Source organism: Xenopus tropicalis, chromosome 3 (genome assembly GCF_000004195.4).
Source record: "Xenopus tropicalis strain Nigerian chromosome 3, UCB_Xtro_10.0, whole genome shotgun sequence".
NCBI lineage: Eukaryota > Metazoa > Chordata > Amphibia > Anura > Pipidae > Xenopus > Xenopus tropicalis.
In genome coordinates this window covers 27,219,665-27,240,838 of record NC_030679.2, presented here as the reverse complement: position 1 = coordinate 27,240,838, position 21,174 = coordinate 27,219,665, and the positions used below count along the sequence as shown (strand labels likewise).

Genomic DNA, 21,174 nt, shown 5'->3' with positions numbered 1-21,174 from the left:
TCTTTCTTTTTATTTATTGACTGGTTTTTAAATAACCTCTGCTGATTTCTCTGTGCTACAGTATATGTATAGGCTATTTGCTATTTTTGGCATAGAACAGAAACATGTATTGTATCAGGCTTGTAATTTTCCAAGCAAAACCTTCAAGTTTATTCTGTCACCATGTAAATGAAATACAACCACCGATATATATTGTAGAAACCTAAGGGAAGCACTTGGCCTATAATGGCCAGCCAATAAAAGGAATGGCAGGGATATAAGTATTAAATGTACCTCTTCTGCATATAGCGATTCCGCTGAGCAAACAAACCATCTACTGAAAGCACTGTTAATCCGACACAGCTTAAATTCCAAAAACTATAAGCAAGGTATTGATTGTAATAGTTCTAAAAACTATATCAAGATATTGATTGAATAGTTCTGGGAAATAGACCAGAGCTGTTTCTATTATCAAACTTAAAATGTTATATGCCTCTGTTGAGGTGTAATGGTTTGGATCTGTGCTGAGCTATTCACACACATAAACATTTAAGGTATTTGCTTTCTGTAGTCCAATCCTGCATGTACAAGACTTATCAAACATGAATTATCTTTCACCTGTAGATTGCTCATTTTATGTGAAGAAATCGTCAGTTTGATGTGAAGAAATCGTCAGTTTGACATATTGTTTAAAAAGAATCCGACGTTTCGGTCCTCAATAGGACCTTTCTCAAGGATCCTATTTAGGACCGAAACGTCGGATTCTTTTTAAACAATATGTCTTAAATAAACTTTTGACAAATTTTAAGGGTGTGCCGGCCACGGAATATTTATTTCAGAATACTCAATTACCCAAATTTATATATATATATATATATATATATTGTTTTCTATTTATTTTTTTTTTACAAATGCACATTTCAGCACCAGACAACCTGTAAATTGTCTTGGTGCCATAAGAGCCTTAGGGTACATTCTGCTGCATGACTGGCAATACTGCACCTGAGATTCATTCTCTTATTGGATGATCAGTGTGCATTTCACAGACCACAAATTACATACTCTCTGTAAATGTCTATAGATCACAACAGCATTCTTAGTTAAGCAAAATTTTAGAGTGCAATGACAGTGTCAGGTTTTATTTGCAAGGATCTTAACCTCTGACTCCCATACTCATATGCATACTTTTAGAAAATGCTTCTCACAGCAGCAAAGGTGAAACATTTGGTAGCTCAAAATACATTCATCTGTATCCACATGTGTGCTGCTGTGTAGATATCTGCTAAACATGAACTGCTCAGAGGGAGCTAGGTCTGGGACACAGTATCCTCGGCTTTCTATGGGGTACCCATTCACAATCTCTTTTTTAACAGGGTACCTAGAAAAATCCAAACCACTGTTCCCACTAATAAAGCCATCATATTAATAAAATGAAGCTGAGTGGGTAATTACTCAAAAAACTGAATTGGAAAACATTAATCCTCATCTTTTCATTCCACACATTCACTTGCACCAAGCACAACCATCTTTTAATTTAGGTTTTATTTAGAAAACTGTAAAAGCCATTGGCCAGTACATGGGTGGCACAAAAGTAAAATCCAAAGAAGTGTCCTTAGATAATAATTTTAGGTTTGTTTATTATTCCATAGGATCATTCTTTTTCTTTGTACCAAGCCTTTCACAGGAAGCTCATGTCCCCCTCCCTGAGACTATACCAGATGTGTTGAGATTGCCTTTGCAGTGAAATCTTATTGAAGCCTCAAAGCATTTGTCTTTCATCTGAGTTTTACCCTAATCTATGTTGTCAGTTCTGACCATATATCAATGAACAGTCACATAAAGTAATATGAAAAGACTGTACATAGCCTTGAATGAAGAGTTGTTTTTTCCAGGGAAGTAGAGCAACACATTTTCACAACCTTGAGAAGGTATACAGAAATATAATCTGTAGTTTTACCTTTTTTATTCTACAAAATAATCATTAAAGAAACTGTCTATTCATAGTATCTGAGCTCAGCTTACGCTTAAACAAGTAAAATAAAATGCAATCTCTATAAGATTTTAGTAGTAACAATGAAAATTTGGTGCCAGTTTGGGTCAGTTCGGCAGAAAGATAAGGCAGCTACCTGTTTATTATAGGCATTTGCATGCATTGTGGGTCACTGTGGTGATAGAGAAGGGAAATATTTTATCAGCAATGTCAGTCAGTTTTAACATGGACGGAGATGTGTAGCTATAAATACACACACACTGACTGTGCCTCATGCAGAAGCTACAATATGTGACATTAATAAAGTATACATATGCTTCATCTGCACTTTTACTCGACATGTTACATCTGTCCCATCACCCAATAATTCTCTTGCATATTCTTATATTATTCCCTTGCATATTCCGCTTTACACATCTTTCCTATCTAACCTCTCCATCCTGTATGTTTACTGTCAATATATCTAGTTATAAATAAATTCAGTTTGGTTTATGTTTTTTGTCAATATATCTAGTTATAACTAAATTCAGTTAGGTATATGATTATTGTCAATATATCTAGTTATAACTAAATTCAGTTTGGTTTATGTGTATTGTCAATTTATCTAGTCACAACCTAATTCAGTTTGGTTTATTTTCTAAATCATCTAGATCCACAGACATAGGGACATAGGCAAAACTTGAGTTAATCCCTTCCCAAATCCATGTTCTCTATCACTACCAATTCTACTGGGCCCAAATATGCCCTTTAAGCTTGGCACCATGGTAGAACATTGGTTACACTGGACCCCTTCCATTCACTTTACCCTTTCCAGTAAATGTGTAGGTGGTGCATATGTTACTAACAACTATACACAAGAATTTGTTGGACAACAATGGTTTATGGGTACAGATAAAAGGAAAGTGCAGATGCTTGATTAAAGTTAATAAATTATCTGGTAATACCAGAATTATAGAAAGCAGTCGCAGTACTTACCAGTATTTATTATATGGTTACCCTAATAATAAATCAAGTACTTGAAACTATATTTTAAACAAAAAAAGTGGGCAGACTAGATGAGCCAAATAGCCTTTATTTGCTGTTATATACTCCGTAAAAGATGCCATTGATGTAGTAATAGTACTTCTAGTTAAGGATTTATGGAGTATAAAGGCAGCAGATCACATATACTTAGGGCAAAACTGATCATCCATTTAAGGATATGGAAGAAATAATCATATTTAACAATAACAAAAATCTATAGTTTTCTCGAACCTGGTGTTGCGCTGGACACCGTCGGCCATTGCTGCTCAAGACCGCCAGCTCCTCCGCGTAAAACTGCTGCTCCTTCCATGTGCACAGCGCTGTACAGAACAAATTTGCAGAGTTAGCTTCTTAGCACAAACTTATAATATAGCCTTTAATTCAAAATAAATTGAAGTTAACTGTTACATTTTCTTCTAGTATATAGAAGAAATGTAACATGTAATGTATGAGTGTGAGATTGTGAATATTTCATAGAGTTTAAAACACCAAATAGCAGTAGGGAGGACAAGATCAAAACAAATTTGGAAAACCCAATCACTTATTCATAGGGTCATATCATATGGATGAGCTTACTGCCACTAAAGTGACCATAACTACATTAACTTCACCAGCGCAGAGGGGTGAGTGCACTATAGCTAACCGCAGCAAGCTGGAAAAGGTGAGCAGAGGACACATTGGAGGCATATGCTTATATATAACACTGATCTAATAGCCATATATAACTAAAAATAATGCTCCCATTCTTTTAAACGAATGCTTGGAATAATGTGCTGTACCAGGCACTTGATCTGCTAACAAGAAGAGAAACACAGTGCTAAAATGCACTCAAATCTTTTCATAATAGCATCCAATGGGGACTCATTTTGCAACCCTCGTTGCAACCAGATGCAAAGTGAATTAAGTGAAGTACCTGGTAATAACCATCAGTTTTGGTTCTGTGCATAGAAGGAGCAGGGTATGCCTGTTTGCTGTAGGAGTGCTTGCACTAACTGAGCTGCATGCTCTAATAAAGTATCAGAAATCACCCATTAAGGAGTTCATTAATGGGTATATGAGCCTCACTGGAGTAATTGTGTTTTGATACACTCAAGAAATAATTAGAAACTGGGATGACAGTGAGGAGAAGGTGCCGGTAGCTCTGTGTGAGATTGGACAATGCAACTAAATACATAGCTGACAATATAATTTAGAAATTATATTTCCTTGTTGCATTGCACACAATCACTTCTTTGCCACTGGCCTTTCCCTGCAGAGCAAGGAGGTTTGTCAAAGACAAGGGGCATTCCCTGTAGCCCATAGAGAAACAGGTAATTTCAATCAACTACATATGTTTTGCCATTTGTGACAACCTGCTGTGACAAATACCAGAATTATACATATTTACAGTTTTAGTCATCATTTTCAACTCCTACGATTTGATCTGCAAGGAAAATTTCTTGGCAGAAATATATTTAACAATCTATATTAACTAAGTAGGCCACTTGAACAGACCAGAACAAATGTAGGTGTTTAATTGAGCGTCATAACTGTGCAGCCTACGTGTCTTAATGTCAAATCTATGAATAGATTATTTTCCTTGAAGTGAGAAGCACAAAATGGCAAGTTTAGCTTTTAATAAAAGTATGTTCTGAATTGCCTAAGGAGGTCTGTTTCCAAATGCAATGATATACAGTAGAACTCAGCACATCATGTGGCACAGAATATAGCGCCATAAATCACTATCCATATGACTGTGGCAAAGCATAATGGTCTGATAATGGTAGCTACTAAGCATCTAAATGTGGCAAAGCGTTCAGGGTATGCAATCCATATTGGATTAAAAATGCAACTATGTGAATATCACTGGAACAAAAAATATAGGGGTTGGAAAACATCATCTGTGGTGCCAACCAGAGGAACACCCAAGGGTAAGGCTAGTGACAAAACACTGGAAACCATACTTCACCTAGCATTACTTTTAAAAGAACCATGTACAATGGTAGAAACCAATTAAAATTAGCCGACAGAGCTCTGGAATGTATCAAATTTTGTGGGGGGGGAAGGATGAAAGTTTTCAAAATCAAAATTTTCACTTACCCCTGCATTGCAGCTCTGAGTGAAGCAGAGTAACGCCAGTCTGGATGAGGATGTTTGGGCTAAAAAAAACAAAAAAACAAACCAATAGTAAATAAAAATGTTACATTTAGTTGTTTCAATATAAAGTACATATAACAGGCCACAAACTATTGCATGTGTTGATAATACTACCATATTTCTATAGCCAAATCTGGGGCAATTTGTATGGACTGTATTCAGAAAATCAGGTCCTAAGGTTAGCATCCCGCAGAACCCATCTGCTTGAGCCCATGGGATTTGTGCATTAGGGAGCATCCAAGATGACACCAATTATCCCCCACTGCTACCATAGGCACCATCTCTCCCTACTATACCTGCTATCCCACAGCCACAGTCCCTTCCCAGAGGCTATTATCCCCCCACTGCTACTATAGGCACCATCTCTCCCTACTATACCTGCTATCCCACAGCCACAGTCCCTTCCCAGAGGCTATTATCCCACTGCTACTATAGGCACCATCTCTCCCTACTATACCTGCTATCCCACAGCCACAGTCCCTTCCCAGAGTCTATTATCCCCCTACTGCTACTATAGGCACCATCTCTCCCTACTATACCTGCTATCCCACAGCCCCAGTCCCTTCCCAGAGGCTATTATCCCCCCACTGCTACTATAGGCACCATCTCTCCCTACTATACCTGCTATCCCACAGCCCCAGTCCTTTCCCAGAGGCTATTATCCCCCTACTGCTACTATAGGCACCATCTCCCCCTACTATACCTGCTTTCCCACAGCCACAGTCCCTTCCCAGAGTCTATTATCCCCCTACTGCTACTATAGGCACCATCTCTCCCTACTATACCTGCTATCCCACAGTCACAGTCCCTTCCCAGAGTCTATTATCCCCCTACTGCTACTATAGGCACCATCTCTCCCTACTATACCTGCTATCCCACAGCCACAGTCCCTTCCCAGAGGCTATTATCCCCCCACTGCTACTATAGGCACCATCTCTCCCTACTATACCTGCTATCCCACAGCCACAGTCCCTTCCCAGAGGCTATTATCCCCCCACTGCTACTATAGGCACCATCTCTCCCTCCTATACCAGCTATCCCACAGCCACAGTCCCTTCCCAGAGGCTATTATCCCACTGCTACTATAGGCACCATCTCTCCCTACTATACCTGCTATCCCACAGCCCCAGTCCCTTCCCAGAGTCTATTATCCCCCTACTGCTACTATAGGCACCATCTCTCCCTACTATACCTGCTATCCCACAGCCACAGTCCCTTCCCAGAGGCTATTATCCCCCCACTGCTACTATAGGCACCATCTCTCCCTACTATACCTGCTATCCCACAGCCACAGTCCCTTCCCAGAGGCTATTATCACACTGCTACTATAGGCACCATCTCTCCCTACTATACCTGCTATCCCACAGCCACAGTCCCTTCCCAGAGGCTATTATCCCACTGCTACTATAGGCACCATCTCTCCCTACTATACCTGCTATCCCACAGCCCCAGTCCCTTCCCAGAGGCTATTATCCCCACTGCTACTATAGGCACCATCTCTCCCAACTATACCTGCTATCCCACAGCCACAGTCCCTTCCCAGAGGCTATTATCCCCCCACTGCTACTATAGGCACCATCTCTCCCTACTATACCTGCTATCCCACAGCCCCAGTCCCTTCCCAGAGGCTATTATCCCACTGCTACTATAGGCACCATCTCTCCCTACTATATCTGCTATCCCACAGCCCCAGTCCCTTCCCAGAGGCTATTATCCCCCCACTGCTACTATAGGCACCATCTCTCCCTACTATACCTGCTATCCCACAGCCCCAGTCCCTTCCCAGAGGCTATTATCCCCCCACTGCTACTATAGGCACCATCTCTCCCTACTATACCTGCTATCCCACAGCCCCAGTCCCTTCCCAGAGGCTATTATCCCCCCACTGCTACTATAGGCACCATCTCTCCCTACTATACCTGCTATCCCACAGCCACAGTCCCTTCCCAGAGGCTATTATCCCGCTGTTACTATAGGCACCACCTCTCCCTACTATACCTGCTATCCCACAGCCCCTTTGCAAAGGTTATTATTTGCCAGCTATCTCACAGTTTCTAATAACAGTACCCATGAACCTTTAATTTTTTTGTCATCAGTCATAAATTTGTCACATACCTTCTATTCGTATTTAGCCTCATATGCACAGAACAGCTTGTGGTTGAGACACAAACCTTTTACCACTCTTCACTGTCATGAATCTTTAGAAACACTGTAAGTATCAGGGTTTCATTAAGAATATTCCAGACATCTGCAGTGAATACAATTACACACACACAAGTAGATAACCTTTGCCCATTTCCATTGCTAAATATGGACCCACCTTAGGCAATGTCTGTGCTGATATCAGTATAGAATAGAATCTGTGACTGGAATGTCTGCATCTTGAAGATCTTTTTTTTTTTTGTTGAATGAATAAGGCTACTATCTTTTCTCCTTAAAGACTCAGTTTCCCCATATGTAATCCTGTTCTCAAGATATCTCTTTTTGTTTTCTACTTTTGCCTTTACAGCAAGCTTTTTCCATTCAGCAGATTTGTTAAATGTATTCAGGTTCAACAGAATAGGGGATATCAGTAAGTGAACTGTTATTGCCTTTATATATAAAACATGTTTATTTCAATGTTATGCAAATAGCTGCAAGTGAGAACATTTTGCATCTCTAAATACATTACTGGCATACTACTAGGTTACTGCACAGGTATCTTAATCAGAATTTCTGCTTCGGATCCATTTAAAATGTGTTTCTAATCCATATAGGGATAAGGGCTATTTATGAACTTTATGAGCTGAGATGGAAACAAATGTTGCACTTGCATAATGGTACTTGTGTCCAAACACAGTCCTTGCACTTTGGTATAGTGCACCATTGTGTCCCCCTGCCTTTTCTGCTGAACTGTGGGCAAGTGGAACCTGGAGCTGCGGCCACATAATTCCAGTGCTCCCACAGTGGGTTGTATCAACATCACAGCACCAAACCAATCACATGCCAGCGTCATGTTAACACAAGTGCTGGGAGTGCCACAACTACTTCTGAAAGTCACCTTGCATCCAATCTGCTACCACACTCACATGCAAGTGCAATCGCTTTGACACATGGGGCACAAATGGGGCATCCCTCCCTAGCTACAATTATGCTGGGAATATAGCAAAAACACTCTACATTATGGGTTAAAAACATAGTGATTTGCATCCAAAAGTACCTTCTGAACACTACATTTATGTCTAATAAGTTAAAATTATATGTAGCTCAGAATAGACATCTGCTGCCCTTAACACCCCAAATAACTTCTGGTGAGCCACAGCCTCAACACTTATGCACAAACGGGCATCTCGTGGTGTGTTCTTGGGACATTATCACTAGTGTGCAAGAACAGACTGATTGTCCTAGACCTAGACCTTTTAGGGGACATTTCTTGGACCACTGTCTCAGTAAAAAACTCCCCGTGTACTCTAAGGCAGGGGTCCCTAACCTGTAATGGCAGATTTTTTTAATGCCTATAAGAGGGGCCTGGATGAGTTCTTGAACAAGCATAGTATCCACAGCTATTATGATACTAATATCTACAGTTAGTACTAGTGGTTGTATATATAGTTTATGTATGTATGTATGTATAGATTGGTAGGTGTGGGTTGTGGGTGCTGGGTTTACTTGGATGGGTTGAACTTGATGGACTCTTGATGGTCTTTTTTCAACCCTATGTAACTATGTATCTACTACTATGTAGTCTCCTTTTTACCCATGAGCAACATTTAAATATAAAAAGTTGGGGAGCAAATCAAGCATGAAAAAAATTCTTAGGGGGTGACCAGTAATGACTAGTAGTGGGCAAAATAATTCGGCAGGCATGTATTCACAGAGACAAAATTCACCGCATAAAATTTAGCAGTGTCAAAAAAAATTGTCGCGGGCAATTTGGCGTTCTGTGAATTTTTTCAAAATATCTTTTCAAAAATTCTTACATTTTCTGGAGAATAGAAATGGGACAGATTCGCTCATCACAAGTAATGACTGTGATTAGTTATTTGGTAGTCCACTGTGGACTGGCAGCCTATAGGGGTCTCTGGCAGTACACATGGTTTTTATGTCCCTAAAATTTCAAAAATTCAATAATTCTAAAAAAAGCACACCTGCTCTGAGGTCATTGGGAGCAACGCCAAAGGGGTTGGTTTTAACACGTTGCTCCGGAGCCACTGGTTGGAGATCACTGGTCTAAGGTATAAATACATCTACATAGAATATAATATTAGCTGCATATTGAGTCATTACAGCATTGCCTATGAACAGTCTTTTTCTAACCTAATGGCTAGGTCAGATATTAAAAGCTAAGGATATCGGAATGGGAAATGACTATTGATCAAATATACAAAGACATGAATTAACATGTGGTTCTGGTTTGCTGTTGAAGCATAATTCCTCTACTCTATATGAAATAAAATAGCATACCACATTGATTCAATACATCCTGCTTTATTGATTGTTATTTCCTAGAAATATGTGATACCTCAAATCATGACATTGTGATATATTTGAAAGCATAATCAGTTCTGATTTAAAGTCATTTTGCAATTAAACAAATTAAAAAGTAATTGATTACAACAGGGGTCCCCAACCTTTTTTACCTGTGAGCCACATTCAAATGTAAAAAGAATTGGGGAGCAACACAAGCAGGAAAAATGTTCCTGGGGTGCCAAATAAGGGTTTTAATTGGCTATTTGGTAGCCCCTATGTGGACTGGTAGCCAATAGGAGACTCTATTTGACAGTACAACTGATTTTTATGCAACCAAAACTTGCCTCCAAGCCAGAAATACAAAGATAAACCCCTGCTTTTAGGCCACTGGGGGCAACATCCAATGGGTTGGTGAGTAACATGTTGCCCCTGAGCCACTGGTTGGGGATCACTGGATTACATACAAAAGGAGAGGCCAAAAGGTAAATCGTGAACCACCAACAGATCAAACTGTGACCTGTAGTTTATAGCAGACCAGAACTGGTAACAAACAACAGTGGCGTAGCGTGGGCTTTCGTCGCCTGGGGCCGACCGGAAATTTGCCGCCCCTCTATTTAGTTATTCTTAAAAAAAATAGACAAAATAAAAAAAGCAGCATTAAATTTTTTTTTTTTTTTATTGAATTTGAAATGCGGTGCGCATGTCATAATTGTCAAAAGTGGATTCAGCTGTGCGTCCGTGGCTGCCCATGGTGGCAGGGCCGCCATCAGAAATCACGGGGCCCCTCCCATCAGTACAGGACACACAGACATAAAAAGTATTAGGGTCACCCTACCACAGTGTCCCCTAACACTATGCTGGCCAGGACCCCTAACGCTATTCTGGCCACGGTCCCCCCATACAACTGCCCCATAGACAGTACCCCCATACACAGTGCCCCCAATTGCCCCATACACAGTGCCCCCCATACACAGTGCCCCCAATTGCCCCATACACAGTGCCCCCCACACACATTGCCTCCAATTGCCCATAGAAAGTGCCCCAATTTCCCCATAGACAGTGCCTCCAATTTCCCCATACACAGTGTCCCCATAGACAGCCCCCTCCACACAGTGCCCCCAATTGCCCTTAGACAGTGCCCCCAATAGGAAGTGCCCCCATACACAGTGCCCCAACTGCCCCATACACAGTTCCCCCAATAGAAAGTGCCCCCATACACAGTGCCCCCAATTGCCCCATACAAAGTGCCCCCAATAGGAAGTGCCCCCATACACAGTGCCCCAATTGCCCCATACACAGTGTCCCCATAGACAATACCCCCCAAAGACCTTGCCCCCCAATAGAAAGTGCCCTCATACACAGAGCCCCAATAGGAAGTGCCCCCATACACAATACCCCACAAAGACCTGCCCCCCCCCATGGAAAGTGCCCCAATTTCCCCATAGACAGTAGCCCCCACACAGTGCCCCCAATTTCCCCCATAGTACATACCCCCAACAGACCATCGGCGGCGGCTCCTTCTCTCTTACAGGCAACAGGCGCTTCTATAAGGTTGCGCCTCGTCGCTGACGTGTGACATCATACGCACGGGCGCAACCTTATAAAAGCGCCTGTTGCCTGTAAGAGAGAAGGAGCCACCGCCGCCCCTTCTGATACGCCGCCCGGGCCATGGCCCCCTCGGCACCCCCCTCGCTACGCCACTGACAAACAACTCCATTAAATCTCCTTTCTGGATAGTTCCTATATGTATTTTTTTTAAAACAGTAGCTTAGAACTGGGTGCTGCTAATTAAAATACAATACATTCTGTTTTCTCTCTATAATGTGAAGGGGCAATGTAATACATAAAATGATGGACCATGATGTGATTACTTATCACAGGGGGTCACCATTTTGGAAAGTGCCAGTGACTATTGATGGGTGAAATGTTTCGCCAGGCATGGATTCGCGGCGAATTTCTGCGTTTCGCCATTGGCGGATTGTTTCGCGAAACGGATGAAAAAATTTGCCATGGAAAAATTCGTCGCACATCCAAAAATTGTCGCCAGCGTCAAAAAAGAATAGTCGCGGGCATCAAAAGAATAGCCATGAGACGAAATAATAGCCACGCGACAAAATAATAGCTGCGGGAGACAAAATAATAGCTGCGGGAGACAAAATAATAGCCGCGGGACGAAATAATAGCCGTGCGACAAAATAATAGCCGCGGGCGACTAAATAATAGCCGCGGGAGACAAAATAATAGCTGCGGGCGACAATTTTTTTTGGCGCACAACATTTTCGCCGTTTCGCTGATCTTTTGAAAGATTCGCTCATCACTACCAGTGACACTAACATGCTGGATATACTCTCAGCAGCTGTTGAGAAGCTAAGGTTAGGGGCCCTCCCAAAGTATCAAGCAGAAAACGAGGCTGGCCTGTCATATAAGATGATCCTGCAGGGCTAATTATTCATTTTTGGTGATAATTGCATGGGATTCAGAGCTGCAATGTAGTGATTATCTTTATTAATTACTAATCAGCCTTACATTGTAACATTTAGTCTATACAGTCTATTGAGGAAAAGAAGATGGGGAGCCCATTTGCCCCCTGTTGCTACATGAACAAATTATTGGGTATGTGCCACATTGCCTCCCCCTCTAACTGCTTCAATCTGCTGTGGGTAAGCTGTACCAAGGCACATAGCTACTCAGCATGTACACTAGAGAAACAGTACCTGTGGGGTTATTTGAGGTAGAAATAACATTATACACCTGTATATCAGGTAATTTGGAGGAGTCACACAAATGATATTTCTGTATCTACCCTCATGTCCGTCATAGATTTTATATTGTGTTTATATGTTTATTTGTTTCTACTGTACAGTGCTGCGTACATAAGTAGCGCTTTATAAATACAGATATACATACATACATATGTGCCTCACTCCTATTCAATGAAAGATTAGATTAGATTATTAGATTTCTGAACATAGAAATAGAGATGTCATTACAAGACCAAGGTGCAACATATCACACATATCACACAATTTTTACTAGTAAAGTAAATAATAATGTTATTCTAACTGTTAAAGTCAGTTTGATTTGCTTGCCATCTTCCTTTCTAAGTAAGTATCAGCTTAGCCTTCGGTACTGGCTCAGTCTCATACAGTCTCTGGAAAGTATTTCCTAAAACCCATAACTATGCCACACACTGTTACAGCGGTATCTATAGTAGTAAACGTAAACATATTTAAAGAAACTATTTTCTTGAAAGGCAGGACACACAGTACAGTGGTCCAATCTAGTAATGGGTGAAACAATTCTCCAGGCATGGATTCGCTGGGAATTTCCGCATTTCGCATCAGCGTTTTTTTTTTTTTTGAGAAATGGGCATCAAAATTTGCTGTGAAAAAATTTGCTGCGTGGCCAAAAATTGTTGCCCATGTCAAAAGAATTGTCTCGTATCAAACGTATTGTCGTGCATCAAAAGAATTGTCTTGCACCAAAAAGAATTGTCTCTCTCATCAAAAGAATTGTCTCTCTCATCAAAAGAATTGTCTCTCGCACCAAAAAGAATTGTCTCTCATCAAAAGAATTGTCATGTGTCAAACATATTTGACTATTTGTTTTTGACATGCAGCATTTTCGCCGTTTCGCAAATCTTTTGAAATATTCACAAATTTTTCACCGAAGTGAAACAGGTCAGATTCGCTCATCACTAGTCCTAATTAGTGATGAGCGAATATGTCCCGTTTTGCCATAAAATTTGTGATACTACAAGAAAATTTGTGAAACAGCAAAATAATCTGTTTTTTTTTTTTTTTTTACGCCTGTGCCTATTTTGCCGTGACCACACCCAATTTGCCCCGACTGCACCTGATTTGCACGACTAAGACTTTTTTCACGCATGACAAATTTATCTGCGCCTTGACTCTCTCATCAAAAGAATTGTCTCTTGCGTCAAAAAGAATTGTCTCTCATCAAAAGAATTGTCTTGTGCCAAAAATAATTGTCTCATCACTAGTCCTTACCTATAAAGTACAGGCATAGGACCTGTTATCCAGAATGCTCGGGACCTGGAGCTTTCTGGATAAGGGATCTTTCTGTAATTTGGATCTCCTACCTTAAGTCTGCTAAAAAAATTATTTAAACATCATTTAAACCCAATAGGATGGTCTTGCCTCCAATAAGGATTAATTATATCTTAGTTGGGATCAAGTACAGGTACTGTTTTATTATTACAGGGAAAAGGGAATCATTTAACCATTAAATAAACCCAATAGGGCTGTTCTGCCCCCAATAAGGGGTAATTATATCTTAGTTGGGATCAAGTACAGGTACTGTTTTATTATTACAGAGAAAAGGGAATCATTTAACCATTAAATAAACCCAATAGGGCTGTTCTGCCCCAATAAGGGGTAATTATATCTTAGTTGGGATCAAGTACAGGTACTGTTTTATTATTACAGAGAAAAGGGAATCATTTAACCATTAAATAAACCCAATAGGGCTGTTCTGCCCCAATAAGGGGTAATTATATCTTAGTTGGGATCAAGTACAGGTACTGTTTTATTATTACAGAGAAAAGGGAATCATTTAACCATTAAATAAACCCAATAGGGCTGTTCTGCCCCCAATAAGGGGTAGTTATATCTTAGTTGGGATCAAGTACAGGTACTGTTTTATTATTACAGAGAAAAGGGAATCATTTAACCATTAAATAAACCCAATAGGGCTGTTCTGCCCCCAATAAGGGGTAATTATATCTTAGTTGGGATCAAGTACAAGGTACTGTTTTATTATTACAGAGAAAAGGGAATCATTTAACCATTAAATAAACCCAATAGGGCTGTTCTGCCCCCAATAAGGGGTAATTATATCTTAGTTGGGATCAAGTACAGGTACTGTTTTATTATTACAGAGAAAAAATTAGAATTATTTTCTTATAATGGAGTCTATTGGGAGAGGGCATTTCCGTAATTTGGAACTTTCTGGATAATGGGTTTCCGGATGATGAATCCCATACCTGTACCTCTTTAATTGCCTATGCAGAATAAAGAATGTATAGGCAATTTAAAGGAGAAGTAAAGCTAAAAATCACTGGGGGTTGCCAAGTGACAGAAGAAGCAAATAACCGCATTGCTCTCTCGCAGCTACCCTAGGCCGGTGCAGTTTTCTCCTAACAGGAGCACTAACTTGGGATAAGAAGTAAGATTTAAGATGCTGAGATCCACTAAATGGCATTAATTCCATGTTTTTTTTTCTCTCAGAACTAATGGATATGAACATGATAATCTAAACATTATATTATTACTGGACTGCCTAGTTTTACATTTCAAATATATTACTGTGATGTGCTCACTGGTTCCACTGCCTGATGCCCTTTATTTGTAGCAACCTGTTTCAAGTAATAAAACATGACATTTGGAGTAAATCACATTGTCATCTGTTAAGTCATTCTCCAGATTTGAACACGCACAAAAATAAGAAAGACACATTGGAAAAGCAACACTGGCAACTGTCAGCAGAATACATGCATATTAATTGGGAACAGACAGCCATTCGCTCTTCCAAGCCACAGCTCACAAATGCTGGATAATGGCCTCTCTTTTTCTTCAAAGTCTGTGGTATCAACAATAAAAGCCCCTGTAATAAGCAAATGATCTGCCAAAACTAAAGGGAATTCATTTATTTTTCTTAAACCATCATTTTGCGGGGTCATAATCAATTTCAATTTCACGGTTTACTTTTTAAATCCCCAATTAAACTCTGTAGGTGTACATTTGTAAATATGCAGTTATGGGATCTGTTATCCAGAAACCTCCAGTTCACAAAAAGACCATCTCCCATAGACTCCATTTTAATCAATAATTAAAAATGTTAAACCTTATTTCCTTTTTCTCTGTAATACAGGTATTGGACTTAACCAGAATGTTTGGAACCTAGGGTTTTCTAGATAAGGAGTCTTTCTGTAATTTAAATCTCCATACCTTAAGTCTGCTAAAAAAATAAAAAAAAACATTTAAACATGAAATAAACCCAATAATGTTCTGCCCCCAATAAGGGGTAATTATATCTTAGTTGGGATCAAGTACAGGTACTGTTTTATTATTACAGAGAAAAGGGAATCATTTAACCATTAAATAAACCCAATAGGGCTGTTCTGCCCCCAATAAGGGGTAATTATATCTTAGTTGGGATCAAGTACAGGTACTGTTTTATTATTACAGAGAAAAGGGAATCATTTAACCATTAAATAAACCCAATAGGACTGTTCTGCCCCCAATAAGGATTAATTATATCTTAGTTGGGATCAAGTACAAGGTAATGTTTTATTATTACCGAAAAAAAGGAAATGATTTTTTAAAAAATTTGAATTATTTGCTGGAATGGAGTCTATGGGATCTGGCTTCCCTGTAATTCAGATATTTCTGGATAACGGGTTTCCAGATAACAGATCCCATACCTGTAATAAAACAGTATCTTTTTCTTGATCCCACCTAAGATATTATGAATCCTTATTGGAGACATGCTATTGAGTTTATTTAATGTTTAAATAATTTTCTATTAAGTGTGGAGATCCAAATTACGTGAAGATCCCTTATGCAGAAAACCCCAGACAATTCACTTCTTTAAAAGCTCTATGCAAAAAACATGACCGAATCCCCCACCTGCATTCTAATCCCTCTGATCTGCTTCTCTTCCTTCCCCTGCTGATCTCATGAATGTCCCTGGTTGGCACTTAGGCGACCGGCACTGTCACTGTACCTTCTACACAGCCAGGCAAGGAAAGTGCACAGAGAAAGCTGGACAGAGTGGGTGTTATTTTATTCTGGCTCTACAATATAAACCTTTAACTGTACATCCAACCTAAAGCTATATATATATATATATATATATATACAGTATAATGAGAGAGATTTTTGAGTAACTGCAGATTATTTCGAGAGTAGAATCAACACAATTGTTTAGTGTATTACAGATTATAAGATTATAGATCTATGCCCTTTGCAAATCCACTTAGGTAGAGTAAAGGTCATAAATAATAAACCAACCTTTATTCAGAGGACATTAAACTAATCAGAAGCTTAATTCCATTATGGAAAACTACAGCTAGCTGATTTTTATTTGAACTGATCATATCGTATGCAGAAAACATGATCTCATTCTGATGGAGTTCTCACTGAGGAAGAAACAAACCCACGGCATTCACTTGAACAGTAAGAGAGAAGCGACCTGATTATCAACTGAAAGAATCTATGAAGAAATCACTGACACCTCATCCAAATGACTACAAACAACACAAGTAATATTGCAAATCGGCACTAGCGCTACAGTGGGCAACAAATCTCCTGAAAATGCCTTGCCGTTCTCTTACCTTTGGATTGGCATACGTAAACACATTACTCACTGCAATCCAGCTTAATCATGGGAAAGTGCAACAGAAGTAATGTGTTTTACTTGTGGCGACCCATGGTAGCAACCAATCTCCCTGTGTGCCATGGTACAGCTGTCATTTTTATAAGGAAACATGCAGAAATACATACATTAATACTCATTATTGTGTATGGGTAGTGGAAAGCCTGTGGCACAGAGGATGGGTGTGAGGTGGCGGGACTTCAACAAAGGAGATTTAACCACTGGCATAGAAGGTGTTCTTTATTAACACACCAAGCTAAAGTGTAGTGGAATGGATAGGTTTGTTGATCCGAAGAAAAAGCTGATTGGTTCATAAAGGAATTTACTTTCTCACTTGTGGCTTGCTTGGCCAATGCCCTGTTGAGTTTTTTGCTCGACTAACACTAGATCGATATAAATAGCATCCTTGAAAGCTTGACGTAAAAAAAAGACACTAGGTTTATTTATTGAAACTGGGCACATTTGCAGTAACCCATGGTAACCAATCAAAAATTTGCTTTCATTGTTCTACCTGCTGCTGGCTACCAAAGCTAATCACTGATTGTATGGGTTGTGTGAATGTGAATAACCAAAATTTGCCAGCTTCAGTAAAGCACAGCAACCAATCAGCAGGTAACATGTATTGAGCACAGGTTGCAGGCACAGCCAAGGGTTGATGCCCTAGGCATGCCCACCCTTGCCCTCCCTCTCTCCTATCAATTGTTACACGTACAAATGTCTTTGCTCATGCACTGATGGTCTCAGAGAGAGATAACTCCTACTGCTCCACCCTTGTATTTCACAGAAAGCATCTGGTGGTGCACTAAAGACTTTTAAATAGGCACTCAGAGGCTGCCCCCTTCCCCAAATCTTCCACCCTAGGCACTGGCTCATGGGTGCCTATATAGAAAATACTTGTAGAAAAACTAGAAAAACTACATTTATGATCACATTTTTGTGAGAAAAACAATGTATGGTTATGTTTACTTTATGCAAATGTATGTTCTACAGATTCTAATATTGGTTGATATCAGATGTCTTCTCTCATTTCACACATAGACTGCTGTTCTTTGCCAAATTGAAGGTTTGACTACCTAGAATAACAGTAAAAATGTAAAATGCATAGTTCATTGTCCTGAGAAAATTATTTCCTATTGAGAATCATTAGAAGCTTCTACCATGTATGAGTCAAGGTTTGTAACCTACACATGTGATATGTTTCATGGCACATCCAGCCAACATACATTTTAGGTTTTGCTTCTCTTGGATTTGCTTATGTTCTTCTGACATTAAACCTTTTCCTGTAAGCTTTAACTGAAATTACTTTTATCTTAACTGTTGTTCTTTATAATTAGTCTGTTGGGCTTTTACTTAAGGTTGTTTTATTTTTTGAAGTATGTTCCCAAGTAATAATTCATGACACCTTGACACTTCAGAGTTTGAAATGCCACCACGTTAGATGTTGTTCTTCTGATTTATTATGCTCTGCTAAAGTGGTTTTCTAAAGCGCAGTTCCTGTGGTCCTGAAATGGAAGTATGGTTAGTTTATGCTTGCAATTGATGGTCAGATTTAAAGGGATATACGTAATACAATGTGAATTTCTCATTTATAATGCAATTATTGGTCAGACATGTCTACTTGCATACTAGACTATTAGTACCTGTACATTGATATTTCATCTAATTACTTCTATTGGAGTAAAATATAAACTCTGAATGTACATATAATCTAATTTACCCTACTACTACACTATGGGTGATCAACTCACTGTGATTTCACAGTCTTTGACAACATCCAGCCATGCTTGTTTACATGTGTAGCATTAGTAGGTGCCAGATTAAACAAGTTCACAGTAAATCCTATTAAAATCCTTGAGCCAGTAAGAGCTTGTTGTTGATTGGTTGCTGTGTTATAGTTATTACTGTGAGGTTACATTGATTTATTATGCAGACCTGAAGTTGATTGACATTTGTCTTTTTTAAACCTCATCTACTTCCTTGCTAGGAATGAGCACTTTTACTGCAGGTAAAATATGTTTTTTTCTGGGCTTAAAACATGATATAGAGTAACCACGATAATTTCTGATGTTCTAAAATGTCTCGACAATGCTTTTTTTGTTTGTACGAAAATATCGCAATTGTGTTCCGAAAGTCACAAAATTTTCATGCCAAAACGTTTTTTAACGTCATGAAAACCTTTCTGGATTCCATAGGAATCAATGGCACTCGACAGATCAAACCTGGCGAAAAGATAGTCCCGAGGAAAGCTTTAACGAATTCCAAAATGCCCATATTCTTTGTGCAAAGTGCGATTTGTTTGTGGAAATTTAACAAACAACTCATGGAATTTTAATAAACTTTTCGCATACATTCCAAAATGTTTTATAAGTTAGAAAAAATACAACTTTATCTCAAAATTGTTTAGCAAATGGGCCCCTAAGTGTATGTTGAAACTATAGAAAAACAGAGGACAGTTCATAAAAGGAAAGCTAAATAATTGCTATACATCTGGTAATACTGCAGGGGATAGTTACAGAGTTCTGTATGGCACTTTGTGGATATGTTGCCATACTGTGCCAGAAAGGGGGTACTACTTCGCAGCTGCTTAGCTTTAACCCCTTTTAATATTTGAAAAAAAAGGTTGACAAGTTTCTACATATGCAAACTCTGGAGCGAAGACCAAAAAAGCAACAAAATATTTTGAAGCACAAATACAAGTGCCCTACACCATATGTGTGATACAGTGTTATGTATAAAGGCTAGATAAGTGAACTGGAGCTGTAGGCTCAGTGTTGGGCTACTGTACATCAGTCACTCTTTAACAGGACCCTATCACATGTGGTTATAAAACTAGTGCCCATGTAAATCTGGTGGAAGACACAAATGGAGTCTGCATACCAGCTTTGCACACTGTGCCCTCTTAATAATACAGTATGTCAGTGTTTTTATAGACAGTTATATAGAAAAAAGGGATAAAAAGTTTTCACCTAGGAATCTAAGGCATTAGAGCTTTGGCTGGATGTGGTTCTGGAAGATATACTGTATCTTGACAGCTATGTGGAGTGCAATGTCTACTCTAAGACAGAATAAAAAGTGAAAACTTTTTGCAATAAGCAGTATCTTCGCAAATCAATACTGACGTTTATTTCTGCCAACATAGACAATCCAGTTTCCCAGAAACTGTGCCAGGAATGTATTTATTAGACTAGAGCTGCACTTGGCAATTAACTGCACTCCAGGCTTTAACTATTTGGGAGTTGTAGTTTAAAAACATGTCAAGTGTCACATGTTGTCCAGCTCTGGTCTTTAGAATTAAAAAAAAGGGTAAAGAGACAAACAGTGGTGTATCTAACATGGCTTCAGTGCAGTATTTCAGCAGCTGTTCCTCGCTGGAACCATCTTATCTTCAGCAGCTTTAGGCTGATGGCCCATGTAGAGATTATTTGTCCGGGGTTAAATCTTTGCTACCGCAGGCAACTAATCTCCTTGAAATACCTTTGCACGGGCAACAAAGTGTGTCAGTGATGGAAATGCATACACATTGCTTTGTTTACCTGTTTGTTTTCCTGCAGGAGGAAACTTTGTGCAACTTCGGAAAAGATGCACTTCTAATGGTGATTCACTTTATTGCCAGTGGAAAGGCATTTCAGGGAGATTAGCCGCCATGATAGCCAAGATTTTCCACGGGCAAGTAATCTCCCCATAGGCCATGAGCCTTAAGGTGCTGCAAACACCATGAAACTGTGTCCAAGCTACCATACTATTGTAACCACAGCCTGGGTTAGGCTCACCCTCAGATACAACTCTTTCATGTATCCTGCAGACATATAGAGCCCGTGGCAATAGATGGGTTTTATGATTGGATTCAGTGTCGGACTGGCCCACCAGGATAGCAGGAAAACTCCCGGTGGGCCCAGGTGTCAGTGGGCCCTCCTGCTCCCCCAACCATTTGCCTTGTATGCCTCCACCATGGCCATTACTCAATTCTATATGAGAAGGAACAGAAGGAATACAGGAAAGGATAGAAAATAGTATGTAAGAAGAAGTAATTAAGAGACTAAAGAAAGTGAGTGAACAGAGAAGGGGAGAGTGGGCCTAAGGTCTAAGGGTTTTCTGGGGGGCCCTTGGCACCACAGTCCGACACTGATTGGATTGGAGATATCCACTCTCACCATGACTGTATGTAGGTGCAATGTGATACAAAAGTCAATTTCTTAGTG

At 39.6% G+C, this 21,174-nt stretch overlaps 1 protein-coding gene across 7 annotated transcripts in view; it reads right to left on the bottom strand.

Annotated features, from left to right (window-relative positions):
• The window catches only part of pcdhac2 (protocadherin alpha subfamily C, 2), a 116,872-nt gene that overhangs the window by 19,150 nt on the left and 76,548 nt on the right, over positions 1-21,174 (bottom strand). For all 7 annotated transcript variants that reach the window (XM_031898746.1, XM_031898747.1, XM_031898750.1 and 4 more), the window contains exons 2-3: positions 5,072-5,130; positions 3,224-3,312 (exon numbers count right to left, since the gene is read on the bottom strand). In XM_031898746.1, coding sequence (XP_031754606.1) covers positions 3,224-3,312; positions 5,072-5,130 — 148 coding nt within the window. The remainder of the gene's footprint in view (positions 1-3,223; positions 3,313-5,071; positions 5,131-21,174) is intronic.